Source organism: Dreissena polymorpha, chromosome 1, assembly GCF_020536995.1.
Source record: "Dreissena polymorpha isolate Duluth1 chromosome 1, UMN_Dpol_1.0, whole genome shotgun sequence".
Taxonomy (NCBI): domain Eukaryota; kingdom Metazoa; phylum Mollusca; class Bivalvia; order Myida; family Dreissenidae; genus Dreissena; species Dreissena polymorpha.
The window spans coordinates 102,576,128-102,595,781 of record NC_068355.1 but is presented as its reverse complement, the minus strand read 5'-3'; the positions used below and the strand labels follow the sequence as shown (position 1 = coordinate 102,595,781).

At 36.2% G+C, this 19,654-nt stretch overlaps 1 protein-coding gene across 2 annotated transcripts; it reads left to right on the top strand.

Annotated features, from left to right (window-relative positions):
* The first annotated feature begins 5,678 nt into the window (after positions 1 to 5,678).
* LOC127865221 (glyoxalase domain-containing protein 4-like) lies at positions 5,679 to 19,654 on the top strand. Of its 2 annotated transcripts, none has more exons than XM_052405227.1 (10): positions 5,679 to 5,886; positions 6,380 to 6,429; positions 7,865 to 7,985; positions 12,020 to 12,158; positions 12,622 to 12,672; positions 13,045 to 13,124; positions 13,499 to 13,585; positions 17,645 to 17,758; positions 18,615 to 18,701; positions 19,108 to 19,654. In XM_052405227.1, exons 1-10 carry the CDS (start codon positions 5,797 to 5,799, stop codon positions 19,171 to 19,173), a joined length of 885 nt encoding a protein of 294 aa, XP_052261187.1. In that variant the 5' UTR covers positions 5,679 to 5,796; the 3' UTR covers positions 19,174 to 19,654. The 2 variants fall into 2 exon arrangements, with proteins under 2 accessions (XP_052261187.1, XP_052261188.1); XM_052405228.1 differs by having other exon boundaries at positions 5,875 to 5,978.

Sequence of the window (19,654 nt, the reverse complement as noted above, 5' to 3'; positions counted from 1 at the left end):
CACGAACGGTATTGATAAATTGATAAATTAAATCATTAAAAGAACAAAGCAAAAATTGTGATAAATCGATATGCGACCTTACAAGCTCATCAACCGACTTCATCAAAAGACTGGACACGAGTCGGCCATCACAATCGCTCACAACCCTTCAGCAAATGCGTAAAGAATCCTGCCTAAATAATTGTCGATAAGCTAGAGTGTGCGCTTAAAACGTTCTCAGTACTTATGTCGGATGTCACCGAATCACACTCCTCTACTGAAATCAGAATCGCTGAACAACAGGTACAGAACGTCACTGCGCTAATGGAGAAGCCAGATAATACATACCAGGAGAGGAATGACACGCGATACCAACCCTGAAGTAAGTTTTAAGTGCATGCGAATCACCCTCCATAGGAAATACGTTAAACTTTTTCATACAATAACTATTTTTACGGGCCACTTACCCAGAGCAAGCGCGCCTACCTCAAAGCATCAATCGCAGACTCGAATCCAAAGCATTATAAAACTTAATTTGTTTAAAATGAATCGGCTAAGGCATTAGTCGAGAAGGTCAAGAGATATTCCTTCAAATGAAATAGAAGAAAAGCGATCGGGCCGGATAAATTGACACAAACACAATCGCATTGTGTATTGTATTCAGATAAAATATCAAAGAGACAAATTGACATTGGGCCATTCTCTTTTATGTGGCAAAGATAATCTGAATTGCATAATCCATAACACCTACAAATTGTAAAAACAATATGCTGTGTCGTGTACAGTAACGTTATTTTTGTTTGCGCACATAATCAAAATTTGCAGGTTTCCATCCACTTTTAAGAAAGACGGCATTTAAAATTATGGGGGAAAAAAAGTTACCTGTTCCATTCCATTTCGTGTATCCAGCAATATCCACGTCAGTCCGTACGAAGCACCAACAGGTTGTGGTAGAGATCAAAATCTCTATTAAAGCAATCCATATTAGAGAATACATTTTCGAACTTCCGGTTTGATCCTCCGTGGCCATTCAAATGACACGTAGGCAAAATTTTTTGACTAGGAAGTTGACGTTTTTATTGGCGACCGCCTCGGTGGAATACTAATCGTTACTTCCTATTCGGACTTATTTTCAAAGGGCTAATATTTTACGCTTATTTAACCTAAACAATTGTATCAATTACAAATTGTTTAATATGACATGCATGTCATTACTCGTCATCCGTGAAGTGATATTCGATCTATTGGACAAAACATGAAACACAACATAAAACCTTAATCGGGTCAAAAGCGTTTTTAAAATATTGTCAGTGACTTTGCAAATAAATGTGTGTATGCTCTTAGTGTATGGTCTGATAGTGTCATGGTTCGAATCGCTTAGTTTAAGGGACATTTTCACAGATTTTGGCAGGTAATGAAATTTGTCATTAAAAGCACAAAATTGGTAAATGCAAACATTTGAACTAAATATCTTCATTGAAAACAATGATGCAACTAAAGAAAGCTAAAAATAATCATCAACAAGGCTCGAACCACTGACCCTTAGAGTCAAAAATTAGCATCTTAACCACTCAACCATCCGTGCTTATGAAGTTAGTGTTGTATCTTCATGCATGAGTCTGTGTTTATTCTTTATTCAAGCAATAGTCGTAATGTCACAAAATATAACAATAACAACAGAAGTCTCGAATTTATTCAATCGATTTGCGTTTGTAACGCTTTATCATTTTCAAGTGTTACACTTGTCAAAAGATGCACATAATGAATATTTTAGATCACGGTAAATGTTCACTATAACTGTTTTCTCGTAAATAACAAAACTACAACAAAAATGTGCAAGTCTTTTACATTTTTTTTTCAATTTTGTCAAGTTACCAAACCGTAAAAAGGTCCCTTTCATTTGTTAACGCGAACGCAATAATTTCCTACAGTAGTTAAATAACGTGTTTTGTAAATTACGCTGATAGCATTTTCCGCGAACAAATTGTTTTTACACTTCAAGGTACCACTTCTGTGAGGTTCAAAATTGAGTGGCTGATTGCCACATTGACGATACTAAACCAATCATGTAAATTTAGTTCTGCAGAAAAATAGCCGATAATCTGCAAGTTGATAATAATGCATGTATATTACCTTTCAAAAACACCGTACCATAATAACATCATCAGGTTCATCGCTGACACGCGTCATTAGTTCCCTGTTTAATCTGTATTGGATGGTATTTATTTTGTATTCACGAAGTTCGCGAGGAGTGTTTGCATTATTTGATCGTTAAATCCGATTCATTTCCTAAAACATTAATGAAGTACATTCTAGTGCTTTTTAGAAATACTAGTCACGCGTAGCGTAGAACCTATAAATCTCGTTCTTAATACACGAAGTGAACGAGAGCAATCAGGAATCCGGAAAATCCAAAGGTTACCAACGGGTTGAATAAACAAATGCAAGAGGCCAATGATGAGTGGATTGAAGAGGAATTTATTAAGATTAACAAAGACGTTACCGCAGGTAACAGTAAGAATGCCTACAGCAACTCCAAAACCCTTATTCCAGATCGAGGCTGGCGATGGAAGTTTGTCCATACTAAAGGCAGAGGTGGAGTAGGCAGTGCGCAGTCTGAAGGCATGAAAATCTCCAGGAGTGGCAATTTCCCTTTCGAGCTGATAAAGCCCTGACGAGATGCAATTACTGCAGCAATGACAGCACTGCGCCAGAAGATCTGGGATGAGAAGAAGTTGCCAAAGGAGTGGACCTAGTTCCAGGTCATCCCCTACCGAAAAGGGGCATCATTTAGCTGCGCGAAAATTACCGTGTAATCAGAGTCATTAGACATCCAAGCAAAGTCATGCTATGCATCTTCCTCAACCGACTGAAAAGTAAAGTCGAGGAATTACTGGCGGAAGAGAACACTGGATTCAGAGCAGAACGAGCACAGTGGAACGAATTTTCAATTGCAGAGCCATCAGCGAGAAATACATGCATCACCAATGTTTACTCTTTCACAACTTCATCGACTTTAAGAAAGCGTTTTACCGCGTGTGGTATGATGGCCTACGAAAGGTTCTGATCGAGAGGATTCAGCATTTACGAATGGCTGGTGCTAGTCATACAAGAACTGTGCGGACACGCAAACAGCACAGTACTTCTAAATGGATAGATGGGTGACTTCTTCGGGACATCAAAGGGCGCGGGTCAGGGATGTCTGCTCTCCCTCGTTCTGTTCAACCTTTTTACCGATAATATAATGAAGCAGACCATCAAAGAACACCACATATTCATCACCATCTGTGAAAGACTAATCCTCAACTTGAGATTCGTTGATGACATTAATTGATCTCACGGAGGGTACCAGCAGTGAGTAACAAGACCACACCAATAGACTCTATGAAAGAGCATTTATGCAATATAAGCATACGGAATGGAGGTCAGCACGGAGAAGTCGGAGATCGTGATGAACAGCTTGAAGAACACCAGTGCAGTCAGTGCATTGCAATTAACAGCAAGAAGTTAGAAAAAGTGACAAATACTTGGGAGCAACCATGTCCAAGTATGGTAACCGTACAGATGAGGTCCAAATAAGAATCGCCATAGCGACCACATCGATTACTATACTGAGCAGTTTGTTGACAAGCAGCTCCATCAGCTTCCTCACCAAGCATAGGCTTCGCAAGTCTCCCGCAGTCTCAATCATACTAGCTGTGCGGCTGCAATACATTGACACGTCAACGGACACATAGCGCAGGATACAGGCCTTGGAACATAAATGCCTATTTAGACTTCTCGGAATCTCTTATTCAGAGCGAAAGTCCAACGAGTACGTCCGGAACATGGCAACAGCACGTGTTGGCCCACATGAACCCCTCCTGCTTGGCGAATATCAAATGAAGAAAGCTGGTTTGGTATGGACACGTCGTCAGTCATCACTCTCTGTTCCAGTTTATACAAAAGGGCAAGCTAGAAGAAGGTCGCCGTCGAGGCCGTCAGAAGAAAAGCAAGACGGGCAATTTAAAAGAATGGCCAACCAAGGGAATGATGATAACTTTCAAATAACGTCTGGAGAAACGTTTAAACTAATCCCCTCCCCCGCCGCTAGCATTATCTTGCATTGCATCACGGACAAGCGGTGCTTCTAAGTGCATGAAGTGGTGCACAAGGCCGATTAATTTATTTTACTATATAAATGATTTCGATATAAAACCTCAGTTTCCCCATTCACCCTCATGATATTTGTAATGAGAACAATCGTTATATTGTATGCCCCTAAGGCTATGGTATGTGGATAAATGATAATGCCCCACTTTTTTCTCGCTTCACAAAAATTGGGGGTTCATATCAAAAACCGCCTCACATCTTGCAATCTCTTATATTATCCTCGAGTATCCTTACATCGTGGTAATAACGAAAGTCGGTCTCGCGCGACGTAAACTATCAAGATATCTTGGCGTTTCAACACTTACATTTTACATCGGTTATCGGTTAATGTTACTACGGTAGATAAAACAAAAAACATGCAGCTAAATATTACACAATCTACCTTTTCATTGCATACCCATTGCTCAGCGTCTCGGTCCCTGTTATTTTTTTTGCATTAGGCCAATCAAAACAATTGTTTACTGTAACTAATTAACTTTCATTTACCTGAGAATTTTTTATGTGGGATTAACAAGTTCTAACTTTTGAACACTGAAAATAACAAAAACACTATCTACGTATGTCTCATTAAAACAGAACTTATTCCTCGGAACCAGCAATGGCCGGATGCAGTAAAAGGGATCCCCAATCCTTACATAATATAATTAGCTGCGTTTACAAAAAGTAACATTACTAGCTACTCAAAATCAACGAAAATTACGTACAATATTTCGTAAAATAAAGCTGAACAATAAAAAATCATTGTTCCTTGTGGTCATTGTCGAAATTTCAACGCCAGATGTGGTCTGGTAGACTAGTTGTTTGTGGATACAAAATGCTCGTTTTTAATTATGGTTTGAACATGGTACCATTTTAGTGTTCATGTGTCGTATCAATAGATATAATCGCAGGAAATTAACATGGAATTTATTGTGGTCACACATAAATAAAAACGAGCATTTTGTATCACAAAAATCTAGTAATCATACCACATCTAGCGTTGAAATTGTGGCTTTTGCTATAAGGAACACTGATTGTTTAGGTGTTAACTTTATTTGACGAAATACTTTACGAAATTTTCGTTGATTTTGAGCGTTTAATTAGACTCTTTAACCCATTTTACTCAGTGCTATTTTATTACAGACCATTGATAAAATGTAGAAAACAGCTTAAATATCAAGTCACTTTAACCGAAAAATAAAAATTGCTTGGCCTAAAATTTAAATACTCATTTTCATACGCGGCCCTGGAAAGTTCACGTCGTCTGCTCTGTAAACGAAAACAATTGGGGAAACACTTTGGGGCGTTATATCGGTCATTTTTCACGTGCTATGAACATGGAATAGTAAAATATCATTTTTTAAGAAAGGTGGTAATACATTTATTCTTATTTACCTGTTTGAATCGCATTTTCGTTGAATTTCTTATCGGACGCTGTGTAAACAAACCGCTGTCAATTTTGACATAAGTCGCACGCGGAAAAATAACGCACGCGACAAGAGGTCATGAGAATAATGGATACCACGATGTTAGAACTCCCACGATGTTGGGATACTCGACGAATATATTTGTCGCGTCTCGGCAGATTATAACTGTTATAAATCATGACACATCACACATTCTGTACCGGTTACATCAACTTGTATGCAATTTGGTCTCATTTAAAACAACAATTTTAATTATAAAATGGAAAGTAGGAGGGCACTGCATTTTGTGTTTAAAGTTGGCAACCGAACTTCCACCGCGTGTTTCTTCCGGGATATTCTGGGAATGAAGGTGTACCCGTAAAACAAGTTCATATGCATGTTTTTCGGATATAATTAAATTCGGATAACCGGATGTTTTTCGGTGTTTTCGCAAACATTACCGTATGTCAGTCATTTATACATTTACATGCTGTTAAAATGTTTAAATTGCATTGAATATGTAGCGACAATATGTCTATAAACTATCATTTGAGTTCACATAGGATGAGCATATTGACAGTTGACATCACAGGAGGGAAGCCCATATTATGCAATATATGGCCATATTTTTTACGCTTTAATAGAAAATAAAAAAAAATACGGGCTTCCCTCCTGTGGTTGGCATCATCTTTATTTATGACGGCGAACTAGTTGTACTTGCTCGCACGAAGTCTACATGCAATTTATGAAAATATTAAAATAAACACGATGTAATATAACAAATTGTCAGTTGCTAAAAGGCTTATTTAGCATAGTATTTATTAATTTTAATTACCCTTTATTTGTAATTTGTTCTACTTCAGTTCTTGCGTCATGAGGAATTTAAAGAAGGCTGCAAAGCATCTTGTAATGGGTAAATGTAGTTTTATAATGGCATATATATATATTATATGTCAACTACAGATATTGAAATAAAACTTAACATGTGGTCAGGGTCTCTACGAACAGTCACTGACCAACACCTTTAATTTTGACCAGCCTTGATTATGCCTCATTTTCACTTTCAAAGATAGTTTAAACTATTTTTTCTAGCATTAGAAGTACTTACTAGATATTTGAAGTGCAACTGAATCTATTTCCTTGGTCAAATTTACACTTACAAAGATAGTTTAAACTATTTTTTTTAGCTCAATTGCATTAGAAGTACTTACTAGTTATTTAAAGTGCTAGTGAATCCCTCTCCTTGGTCTTAAACTTGTGTATTTAGGGAAGATCAAACCAGTGACCTCCCAGTCAAAAGGCAGACACTATATCAATAACACCACAACAACATTTTAAAAGTTAGGTCAAGGTTGGTGTTCAAGTTGACATTTATTTTTCAGTTAACAAGCAATAAGTACATTTCTCTGTTACCGCTGCTCGATTGGTCATTGTCGGCTCAGGTACTACTTACATGTACCCCGGTTACTCTTAAGTATACTTACATGTACCCCGGGTACAGTGAATATACTAAAACGTACCTGGGAATTTTTCACGCTGAATAGGTGTTGAGAAATAGGTTTTCCGAAGAAAAAAACTGGTTATTAGATTGGCGAATGTCGGCGGCCGGCAGAACAAGCTTGCCCGGGTCATAACTTTGTCGTTCATTGTGTGATTTTATAATCATTTCGCACATTTGTTTACCATCAAAGTCAAGGTCACACTTTGAGTTCAAAGGTAAAAAAAAGACCATTAATGAGCTTGTCCGGGCCATATCTATGTCGTTCATTGTGAGATTTTAAAATCATTTGGTACATTTGTTCACCATCATTGGACGGTGTGTCGCGCCAAAGAATTATGTCGATATCTCCAAGGTCAAGGTCGCCACGACTAAAAAAAGATTTATTTTGAAACAAGGGGGTTATCAGTAACAATGCACATTTTGAGTTGTCTCCCTTTATCAGACTTTTTTTCAAATTTAAATCAAGGTCACCATTAGTAAAAATAGATTGAATTTGAAACAAGGAGGGAAACAATTCACAGACTTTTTTTTTAAATTGAAAACCTGGTTTTGTGAAAATTTAGTTACTTGTTGTCTTTATAGACATAATCAGAAATGCACATGGCATGAGGGAAGGAATTGTAAAAAAATAATTTTAATCTATTGTTGAACCATTAATCAAGTTCTTAATAATAATTGTCAGCTGATTTTAAACCAAGGCTTACCAAAAAATTGGTTGCTTAATACAATTTATAAATGTATTGATGGTGTTTAAGAATATACATAGCTGATTTATTAATTAGCCATGTTTATATTTTATATATAAAATGAAGTAATGAGCAGTTGTTTATTACTCTGTTATTTACAGACCTTACGACGGTAAATGGAGCAAGTCCATGGTGGGATATGGACCAGAAGACAGTCACTTTGTTATTGAGCTCACCTACAACTATGGTATCGGCTCTTACAAACTGGGCACTGACTTCTTGGTATGATTTTTGTAAGGCCTATTTAAAAAAAATGTCTTTCTGCCTCTATGTGGCATTCAACTCGGAGTATCAAATTATCATCTACATTTTTAATCTGTTCACACATCTTTAATCTGTTCACACATCTTTAATCTGTCCACACATCTTTAATCTGTTCACTTATCTTTATTCTGTTCACACATCTTTAATCTGTCCACACATCTTTGAACTGTTCACTTATCTTTAAGGTGTTCACACATCTTTAAACTGTTCACACATCTTTAATCTGTTCACACAGCTGTCATCTCACAGGTTAACTGAACTGTTTTCTCTGATCTCTGTATACTGATCAACCAGAGTGGGTTTGCCAGTACACAGGTTTATAGTACTAGATGTATTTTAGCTTGATTGCATTCGAAAGTGATAGCTTACTGAGACATTTTAAACTCTCCACTTGGTAGAACCAGTCCTTTTTACTTTGACAACATTTTGAAAATCCTCACCAAATGGGGATCTAGCAGGGGACATCTCGGTAGCAAAGTGGACAAAATATCCATGATTTGTACACAATATTTTATTTCTTCAGGCGACGTTATAATGTTGATGCTATTTCACCCAAAATTATTAAACATACATAATAATTAAAGGGTTTTATTTTTAGCAGAAACAAACATTTATAAATTGTAACACTAAATAGTTACAAATTGATTTTGCATCCAGACCATAATATGTATCCACCTGACCGCTATAGTATATTTTGCCATGAGTGCTGATCTTTTATAACTGAAAAGAATAGTAAATGCAAAGTCAACTAAACAAACTGGTATATATTCAATCTTAGTCAAACAATTGCAGAACCTTTTGCAAAATTACAGAATACAGCAGAAACAATACTGTGATACCATTTATTTTTATACGCCCGTTTTGAAACAGGCGGCGGTGTCCACAGCATTGTCCGCTCTCTAATTCAAATAGTTTTCATCCGAACTTCACCAAACTTGGTCAGAAATTGTATCTAGACAATATCTAGGACAAGTTCGAATATGAGTCATGCAGGGTCAAAAACAAGGTTGAGGGGTCACTTAGTGCATTTCAAGGTTTAAACATGGTGTCAGCTCTCTAATTGAAGTAGTATTAATCCGATCTTCACCAAATTTGGTCAGAAGTTGCATCTAAATGATATCTAGGTCAAGTTCAAATATTGGTCATGCCGGGTCAAAAACTAGGTCATGAGGTCACTTAGCGCATTTCAAGCATTAAGCATGGTGCCCACTCTCTAATTGGAGTAGTTTTCATCCGATCTTCACATTTGGTCAGAAGTTGTATCGAGACAATATCTAGGTCAAGTTCGAATATGGGTCATGGCGGGTCAAAAACTAGGTCAGGGGGTCACTAAGTGCATTTCAAGGATTAAGCATGGTGTTTGCTCTCTAATTGAATTAGTTTTCCTCCGATCTTTACCAAATTTGATCAGAAGTTGTGTCTAAATGATATCTAGGTCAAGTCCAAATATGGGTCATGCCGGATCGAAAACTAGGTCACTTAGTGCATTTCAAGCATTTAGCAAAACCTTCAAACGGGCGTATCTTGTGACAGTTTGGCACTCTTGTTGTAAGCTTGAAATTCATAGTTTTTTCAAAAATAACTATTTTGTCAACACATAAATTTTCAAACTTCTGATTTTGAAAACAGAAATAATTTGGTCAGTCATGTTTCAATTTGTTTGTAATACTTGTCTTCAGAAATGGCGGTAAGGAGAGGGGTGTAACTTGAACGTCACTTGCAGGAGCTGGAACCTTTTGATCACCTGTCAATTAATTAGTCATATGTTTGCGGTTATAGTAACTGGCCCAACTTAGTGTATGCAAATTTTCATTCTAATGATGAGTGGATTGTTGGGACGTAAACCAGTGATCGAAGCCAGGAAGCCAATTTCCAATTACTGGTACTCATATTCAATTACAATCATGGCCAAACTGCCAACAACCTTACTTTTATTGGCATTCATTGGAGAAAGTGTGAACATTATAGGTTTGAAACATTGAACCTCCGAAAAATGCAATAGGTAATAAAATTGTTAAAAATATGCGTTAACTGGGCCCCGTTGAATGTAACCGTTGACTCCGTTGACTATATAGAGAGGATGCGATAGATAAGGGGAGGTAACCAATCTAAAATAAGCACTAATTTTCCTTACTACTCTATCTAAAGTCAATACTATCGATATAGCTTTATTACATTTATTCACAGGAAATGTCAAGTACACATTATAATGGACTCCCTTTTTGTGTAGTAACAAGATTTCTCTTGACAGTGGAACAGGCACATATGTAGGCATGAATAACGTTTGATATTAATGTCTTAAGCCAACAGTAAGTTGGACATAATTATTTGTTACAAACTTAAATTTAATAATCAGTCTACTGACGAAATACATGTTTGCAAATGTTAATGTTTGGCAAATGGTTATGGTTTCACAGTATGTCATTTTATTATTTCATCATACATGTAATTTGAAAGGAAAATTTGTATTGCATGCAAACCATTCTGACTAGAAAGGAGATATATGAAAACAAAGAAGTTGCCAAACAGATTTTTTTATTCCTATTAAAGGTTAAAATAATCCGCTGCTTTTATTGAGTTTGTTGATAATATTATATATAATAAGTTGATAGTATCTATTATCAAGGATAACATAAGACAGAGCTGGGCAGGACATTTATAATTTACCTTCGCTGTATAACATCCCTTGGCACAAAGGGGCCCGGGCATTATACAGTTGTTGGGCGGATTATATTTATTAACATTTAGCCAAGCTCTTCCATTGGTTATTCTAACGAAAAAAATGTTGTATTGATGAAATCATTTTGAAGACAAAACTATGTCAAAAAATACATTTTGTTCTCAAGTGGGACTGGAAGCAAAGCCTACAAAACAAAAAGCAAACTTCAAAGAGAAGTTTACTACACATAGGTCAAGTTATTGATTTTGCACATGCATAGAGAGGTGCCTAAGTTTCATTCTTTTCATAACATTTTACTACTATGCATTTTTGCCTGCAGCTAAAAGTATTCCCGAAGACAACATTTTCATTGAATAAAAGTAATTGTTTTAAATGAGGTTTTAAAAAAACAAGACATATGTTTAAAGTAACCATTTAATACATTCTTTGTAAAAGATAAAAGCGTGTTGAAAAAAGAGAGCATTTATTGTCACTTTGCCCCTTTAAACAAGGATTATTATATAATAATTGCAATGATTGATTCATATATTTATGTTGGTGAAAAAAACATCTTTAATATTTAGAAACTCATGTATAGAAATGTGAACATACAATCTTCATGACATGGCATGCACCACTAAGGATGACACACACAAAAATACTTAATAGTCTTTGTGTTTATTTATTTACAAGCTTCCTTAAAGGGGCTGTCCAACAGATTGGTAAATTGACAAAATTAAAAAAAGTTGTTTCAGATTGGCAAATTTTTGTTTTCGTTATGATATTTTTGAGGAAAAAGCAATACTGACCATTTACCATGCTCTTAAATATCCATTCTATGCATCTTTTGACAATTTAAAAACCTGAAAATTATAAAGCGTCGTGCGACGTGAAATGATTTAATAATTTGGAAAGTTCTGTTGTTGTAGTTATATTTTGGGAAACTACGAGGATTGCTTATATAGGTAAAAAATACATCTGCTGTAAGAATGCATGGATGGTCAAGTGGTCTAGGCAGGAGACTTTTTACTCCAGGACTCCAGGGGTCAGTGGTTCGAGCCTTGTTGAGAGTTACTTTTTTTCCTTTTTTTAGTTGTATTCTTGTTTTTATACTGGAGATTAATAGGTCAAATGTTAAAATTTATCAATATAATTTAATGACATGCTTCAATACATGCCAAAATCTGTTGGACGGCCCCTTTAAAATAAACTATTGGTCAATAAAATTGACATGAAATCATCATGTAATTTACATAATGTGGTGTCATGACGAGATAGATGATAAATGTTGTACAAGACTTGAATATTGTTCTCAGTGTTGTCTCATGTGCAGGGTATAACCATTAACTCCCCTGATGTTATTGAGAACATCAAGAACCACAACTATCCGAGCACTGAGATAGGTGGAGTACACATAGTTACCTCTCCTGACGGATACCAGTTCCATATTGTCAATCAAGTCTGTGAAGGAGGTACTGGTATTTTTCACAAAACTCATCAAAGAAATTGAAGATTGATTAAATGTTTGTTTGTTTTTTGTAAAGATTTAATACCAGTGAGTACTTCTTAAACCTGAAATATTTCATCATTGTGTTAATTGCTTTATTACAAAAAAGGCTTTCCTTAAATTTGTGAATACAAGCTACTAGTAGAAAATTATTTAACTTTGCAGTTTCATGCTGTGTTATTTTATTTACTGTTTCAAATTGGCTTGCAACTTGATAAAAAGAAAACAGAACTAAATGCCTATTTTGCATGCATAGCAGAGGCTGATATTTAGCACTTAAGATATGATAGTTTTATGCACATTGTTGGGGATAAATACCTCATTGGCACCTTTAACGAATGCATTCAATAGTCTTTAAGAGAATGTACTGCTTAATAGATTTAAGTTTTATCCACCACATGAAATATTTTGCTATGTAATGATTTCAGACCCAATACAGAAGGTGACGCTTGCTTGCTCCAACATGGGCAAGTCAGTAGGTAAGTTGGTCAGCAACTGAACACAGACTTTCATATAATAATTCCCTTCCTTTTATTCCATAAAATAAATGTTATGGTTGTACAAATTCTTAAGTGTTAATACATTTTAAACTGATATTTATTACCCATACCATCTTGTTTTTAGGTCCATAGTTAAAAAACTGTAGTAAATTATTTAAATACATGTACATGTATGGTGTTATTGGCCCACTATTATTATTTCACACTTAAATGTATGTAAAATTTTGTCAATTTGTTTATCCCACCCACTGTAACATGCAGAAGGGAATACAATATTTGTTCTATTCGTGTTTTTTTATTTAAATATCTATAGTGAATGATGTATTTGAATAATTTCTTTAACTAATTCAGACTATTGGACAAATTTATGTGGGATGAAAAAGTATTCATTTGAAGAGAAAAAAGCTGTACTTGGATATGCGGACAACCAGGTAGCCTGTTACATGTTGTTGTGGAGGACTTAACCAAATGTCTACCATTATACTATCAATCACACAACTTGAATGTTGCTGTTATTTTATGCAAATGTCTGCAGTTTCATAATAAACAAAAGAAGAATAAGGCTTTTTTTGTGAAGATAATACATAATGACTGTCTGTTTATCATAACTAAACAGCAAACAAAATGTGTGTAAACTGCGTTGATTCTCTCGTTTAACAGTTAACATTTGAATGTTACCTAATTTTTCTTGTAGAAATTAAATTTGCAAATAACAAGATTTTTTTGTTATGATACTGTGTGATGATACTGTTTATATATAATTTCATTAACCAAGCCTGCAAGTTATGACTCCTTGTGTTTGCAGTGTAAATTGGAGCTGTGTGATATCAGTAAGGCTGTTGACCATGCCACTGCATTTGGACGCATTGCCTTCTCCTGTCCCAGGGAACAGGTATGGCAACAAGGCAGGATTTCAAGGTTGCTGTGGTGTACCATTGAGTGGTCTCTTAAAATTAGATTGACTGTAATGATTTACCCATGTTATTATTGGTGTTGAAATCAAAACTTATCTGAAATGTGTAGTATGGCTTGTTTGTGTTTGTCTTTCGTCCTTTTTCAGTCCTGTTATATAGATCGTGTGAAATCGCTTAATAAAACGTTCACACATGATGCATTTGTTTACTTTAAAAAGTTATGACAAAGTAACCATTGTTTTGCTGATATAGAATTCAACAAAACAGGTAATTATTGTAATTCATCATAACTCCATACGTTTTTAGCTCACCTGAGCGATAGCTCGGGGTGAGCTATTGTGATCACTCACCGTCCGTCCGTCCGTCCGTCCGTCCGTCCGTCCGTCCGTCCGTCTGTCTGTCTGTCTGTCTGTCTGTAAACAATTTGTAAACATCTTCTTCTACTAAACCATTGAGCCAATTTCAACTAAATTTCATGTGGAGCATCCCTAGGTCATGGGACAAAAGAATTGTTACAAAAAATTTGATCACATAACCAAGATGGCCGCCATGACCATATATGGTAAAAACCTTAAAAAAAATCTTCTTGTCAGAAACCGCTCATCAGATTTTCAAAAAATTTCACAGGGATGACCTTTGAAGGCAGGAGCTCGTTGAACTTTGCATGTTTATTCGTTTTTGCCTATTTTGTGAAAACTTTCAAATATCTTCCACATTTTTTGTCCGATCCTTTCCAAATTTGCACAGTGTCTTTATATCAATGAGGACACGAACCCTACAAAAAATGAGCATTATTGGTCCATGAAGTACAGAATTACCTCCCCTTAAATTGAGAAAATAGTGTTTATGCAATAAAGTCCAAATTTTTCATCCAATTCTTTCCAAACTTGTAAGGATTTAGCATGGTTCAAACAAGGGAAACAACTACGGTTTATGCATGTTCTTTTTATTACAGATTTGCCTACCTTTAATTCATTCAAAATCTAATTTTTCAGCAGAGATTCCAAATTTGACCTGTAAATGAGCCCCATATTTACTGCCAGTGCTAGGTTACCTTTTCCCATTTGATCATTCTTAAGTATTGGTCTTGTAATGCTGCTACTGCTTCTGCTACTGCTACTGCTACTACTACTACTACTACTACTACTACTACTACTACTACTACTACTACTACTACTACTACTACTACTACTACTACTACTACTTTACTACTACTACTAGTACTACTACTACTAGTACTACTACTACTACCTACCACCACCACCACCACCACCACCACCACCACCACCACCACCACCACCACCACCACCACTACTACTACTACTACTACTTCTACTACTACTACCACTACTACTACTACTACTACTACTACTACTACTACTACTACTACTACTACTACTACTACTACTACTACTACTACTTTTACTACTACTACTAGTACTACTACTACTAGTACTACTACTACTACCACCACCACCACCACCACCACCACCACCACCACCACCACCACCACCACCACCACCACCACCACCACCACCACCACCACCACATCCACCACCACCATTACCACCACCACCACACCACCACCACCACTTCTTCTACTACTACTGCCACTACTACATCTACTTTTACCACTACTACTACTACTACTACTACTACTACTACTACTACTACTACTACTACCACTACTACTACTACTACTAGTACTACCACTACTACTACGACTACTACGACTACTACTACTACTACTACTACTACTACTACTACTACTACTACCTCACTACTACTACTACTACTACTACTTACTACTTTACTACTACTATAGTCTACTACTACTAGTACTACTACTACTACCGACCACCACCACACCAACCACCAACCACCACCACCACTACCAACCCAACCACATCCACCACCACCATTACCACCACCACCCACCACCACCACCACTACTTCTACACTACTGCCACTACTACATCTACTTTTACCACTACTACTACTACTACTACTACTACTACTACCACTACACTCTACTACTACTACTACTACGACTACTACTACTACTACGACTACTACTTCGACTACTACTACTACTACTACTACTACTTCACTACTACTACTACTACTACTACTACTTATACTACCTACTACTACTAACTACTCACTACTAACTATACTAACTACTACTACTAACTACTACTAACAACCTACTATTACGACTAACTACTACTACTACTACTACGACGATACTAATACAAACACACCACCACCACCACCACCACCACCACCACCACCACCACCACCACCACCACCACCACCACCACCACCACCACCACCACCACCATTCACAGTGACAAAAAACGTATTCACACAATGGCTGCTACTACAACTTATAGCCCATATAGGGGGGCATGCATGTTTTACAAACAGCCCTTGTTTCTATGGGATTTTAACCACAACTGTTCATGTTTATCTCCGACACATATTTTTAGGTCACCTGTCATGAAGTGACACGGTGAGCTTATGTGATCGTGTGATGTCCGGCGTCCGTTGTGCGTGCCTGCGTGTGTCTGTGCGTCCGTCCGTCAACAATTTGTTTGTGTAGACAGTAGAGGTCACAGTTTGCATCCAATCTTGATGAAATTTGGTCAAAATGTTTATCTTGATGAAATCCAGTTTGGGATTGTATTTGGGTCATCTGGGGTCAAAAACAAGGTCACTAGGTCAAATATTAGAACAACCTTCTGTAGACAATAGAGGTCACAGTTTTCATCCAATCTTTATGAAATTTGGTCAGTAATGTTTATCTTAATGAAATCTGGGTTGGGATTTTATTTGGGTCATCTAGGGTCAAAAACTAGGTCACTAGGTCAAATAATAGAAAAACCTTGTGTAGACATTAGAGATCACAGTTTTCATCCAACCTTTATGAAATTTGGTCAGAATTCTTGATGAAATCTGGGTGGGATTGTATTTAGGTCATTTGGGGTAAAAATCTAGGTCAAATAAATAGAAAAACCTTGTGTTGACAATAGAGGTCACAGTTTTCATCCAATATTTATGAACTGTGGTCAGAATGTTTATCTTGATGAAATCTGGATTGGGATTGTATTTGGGTCATCTAGAGTCAGGAACTAGGTCACTAGGTCAAATCATAGAAAAACATTGTGTAGACAATAGAGGTCATAGTTTTCATCTGATCTTAATGAGTCAGGTGAGCGATTCAGGGCCATCATGGCCCTCTTGTTGTCAAAGACAAACACTATTTCTTCCTTAGTATTGTTTCTGTGTCACAAAATCCTTTATTTATTAGTATTTTTGATGTAACAGCGTCTGTTGACATTATTTTCACAAATGGCAGTCTTAGTCATCATAGAAAGTAACCACTCCTGCAATGTCTTTATAATTAACCCTTAGTGCGGGAACCGAATTTTGAAGGCCTTTGCAAACAGTTTGGATCCAGATGAGAAGCCACAGAACATGGCGTCTCATCAGGATCCAAACTGTTTGCTATTCTGATAATATTCTTTGAAAAAAATCGAAGAAAATGCTAATTTTAGAAATTCAGCAGACAACATTTTAGCAGACGACAAATTTCCCAGCATGCATAGGGTTAAGAGTGTTTGCAGCATGCAAATATAAACATTGGAATGGCCAATCAGAATCCACAACTCATGAAAGACATTATTTTCAAGATGGCAGTTTGACATTATCTATACAAACAATAATTTTTATGTTTAAAGACAATAAACATTTGAAAAAAACAAAACAAATTGACAGATCAAAGTTTAATAATAATGTTTATAATGATGATTCATGGTCATAGATTTATAAAATATTTGTGATGTCACATCTTTTTGAAAATTACCCACAACACAAAAGGGATATAATATATTGTTTCCACCTTCAAGGTGAAAGTAACAAGAAAGAAGTTGAAACAACTCAAGGTTTAAACAGCCTGCAATTAAAATATAGGCAGTGTGATGATAAGACGTTGACACTTAGTGCAAACAGTTGTTGCACATTACTTATTTCAGCTACCCAGTATTCAGGAAGGGCTGAAGGCAGCCGGACAGACGATCCTGACCCCACTGGTGAGCCTGGACACTCCGGGCAAGGCCACTGTGGAGGTGGTCATTCCTGCTGACCCAGTAAGTGCAATAAAACATAGTGTATTCACAGTCATGTGTAAAGCAGAAAACTGTGGAAACAATATTTTGGTTGCATTAAAAGTCTGTCCTGGAAAGTGGATCATTGCAGGAAATTTCTACAAATCAAAAGTTGATATTGTGCTTGCACATTTTTTTAATGGATAGGTATTAAAATTATCATGTGTGATTTGTTTACAGTTTGATTTACGGTAGTTGAATTAAAATACACATTGCTCCTTTGACAAACCTATTGGGGAGTGTGTGGTAATTGTCTCTGAATCTTTGTCATGCTAACAATTTAGCTTGTCACTTTAAAAACTGGGTATAATTCATGCATGTAAAGTATTGTCCCTGATAAGTCTGTAGTGTCTGCACAGCACAACATTTTCTAGTTTTCCGGATTTATTTCATTTAAAGGCAGTCTCTTTTAAGATAAAAATTCAGTGTATTAAGTGAACAATGTCATCCCAGATAAGCCTGGGGACTGCCAGAGACAAGATCAGTCATATGCCATTTTTATTCATCAATCTTAAGAATGTATTGTGGAACTCATATCACCCTCTTGTTGTGTTACTTTTTAGCATGTTTCCAAGTATTAAACTTGAATATCACAATGTTAAATAGTATGCCTAAAACTTCAAAACAATTCTTGTGCAGTTTTGGTTGTTGTCATCATGTTGAATAATTCAGTAAACATTAATTAGCTAAAAAATGCAAGTGTATTTCAAAATTTGGGGACTTGCACTTGTAACTCGAATAATAATCCAGCCTTTGGAACAGAAGGAAATGGTAATATTCAAAATGCATGGACACATGTTGCAAGCTTGACTTCTATGCAGCCTGTTTGTCTATACAGGACGGACACGAGATCTGTTTTGTTGGTGATGAGGCATTCAGAGAACTGTCCCAGGTGGACCCTGAGGCAGACTTGTTACTGGACAAGGTAATGTGTACAGTCTAACACTGTCTCTATTGATCTTTCTTAACCCTTTGCATGCTTGGGAATTTGTCGTCTGCTAAAATGTTTTCTGCTGAATTTCTAGAATAAGCTTTTCTTCGACTTTTTTTCATAGAATACTATCAGAATAGCAAACAGTTTGGATCCTGATGAGACGCCACGTTCTGTGGCGTCTCATCTGGATCCAAACTGTTTGCAAAGGCCTTCAAAATTCGGTTGCAGCACTGAAAGAGTTAAACAGACAAAAGACTCGTACATCTATCTAATAATCTACACTCAAAATGATACTTGAACTATTTTTAGAAGCACTAAAAACCCAGACCACTTGTAAACCAGTTTCAGTTTATGCAAATTGTGCTTTTTCTTCGTAAAAATAGCCATATTATTCCAGGCCATAGCAGCAGACAAAAGTGAAGAATGGTTTGCCAAGAAAGGAAAGACCAAGGCGTCTGCTTGATAAGATCCTCAGGCAGTTCTTGTACAGCCTCAGTCCAGTGCCATGCTTATTGAAGGAAGCTTGAATGAATCAGAGAAATGTTATATACTAGTCCTGTTTTTTTTCACACCGGTTTTATCTTTTTAATTTATGCTTTCCAGTGGTTTATAGAGAAATATCAGTGAATTCAAACTGATAATTTCACTGTTCAAACAGTGAAAATTATCAGTGAAAATTATCGATAATTTCCACTGTTTACTGTGAAATGAGGTCATTTTTTTTTACGAAATGACGTCATTATTTCAGCAAAATTCTTTAGTTAAACTCTTTAACAATGTATATAAACTGTGAAAAAAAAGCATAAAATAAAAAGGAAATGTGTTTAATTCGGTGGTATATCGATTTTAATTCACTTGTGATCATAGAAAATATATTTTTTCACTCGTTGCGCATATCCTGTATATATTCGGTGTTTACAGACGTAATAAAATATTAACTTTAA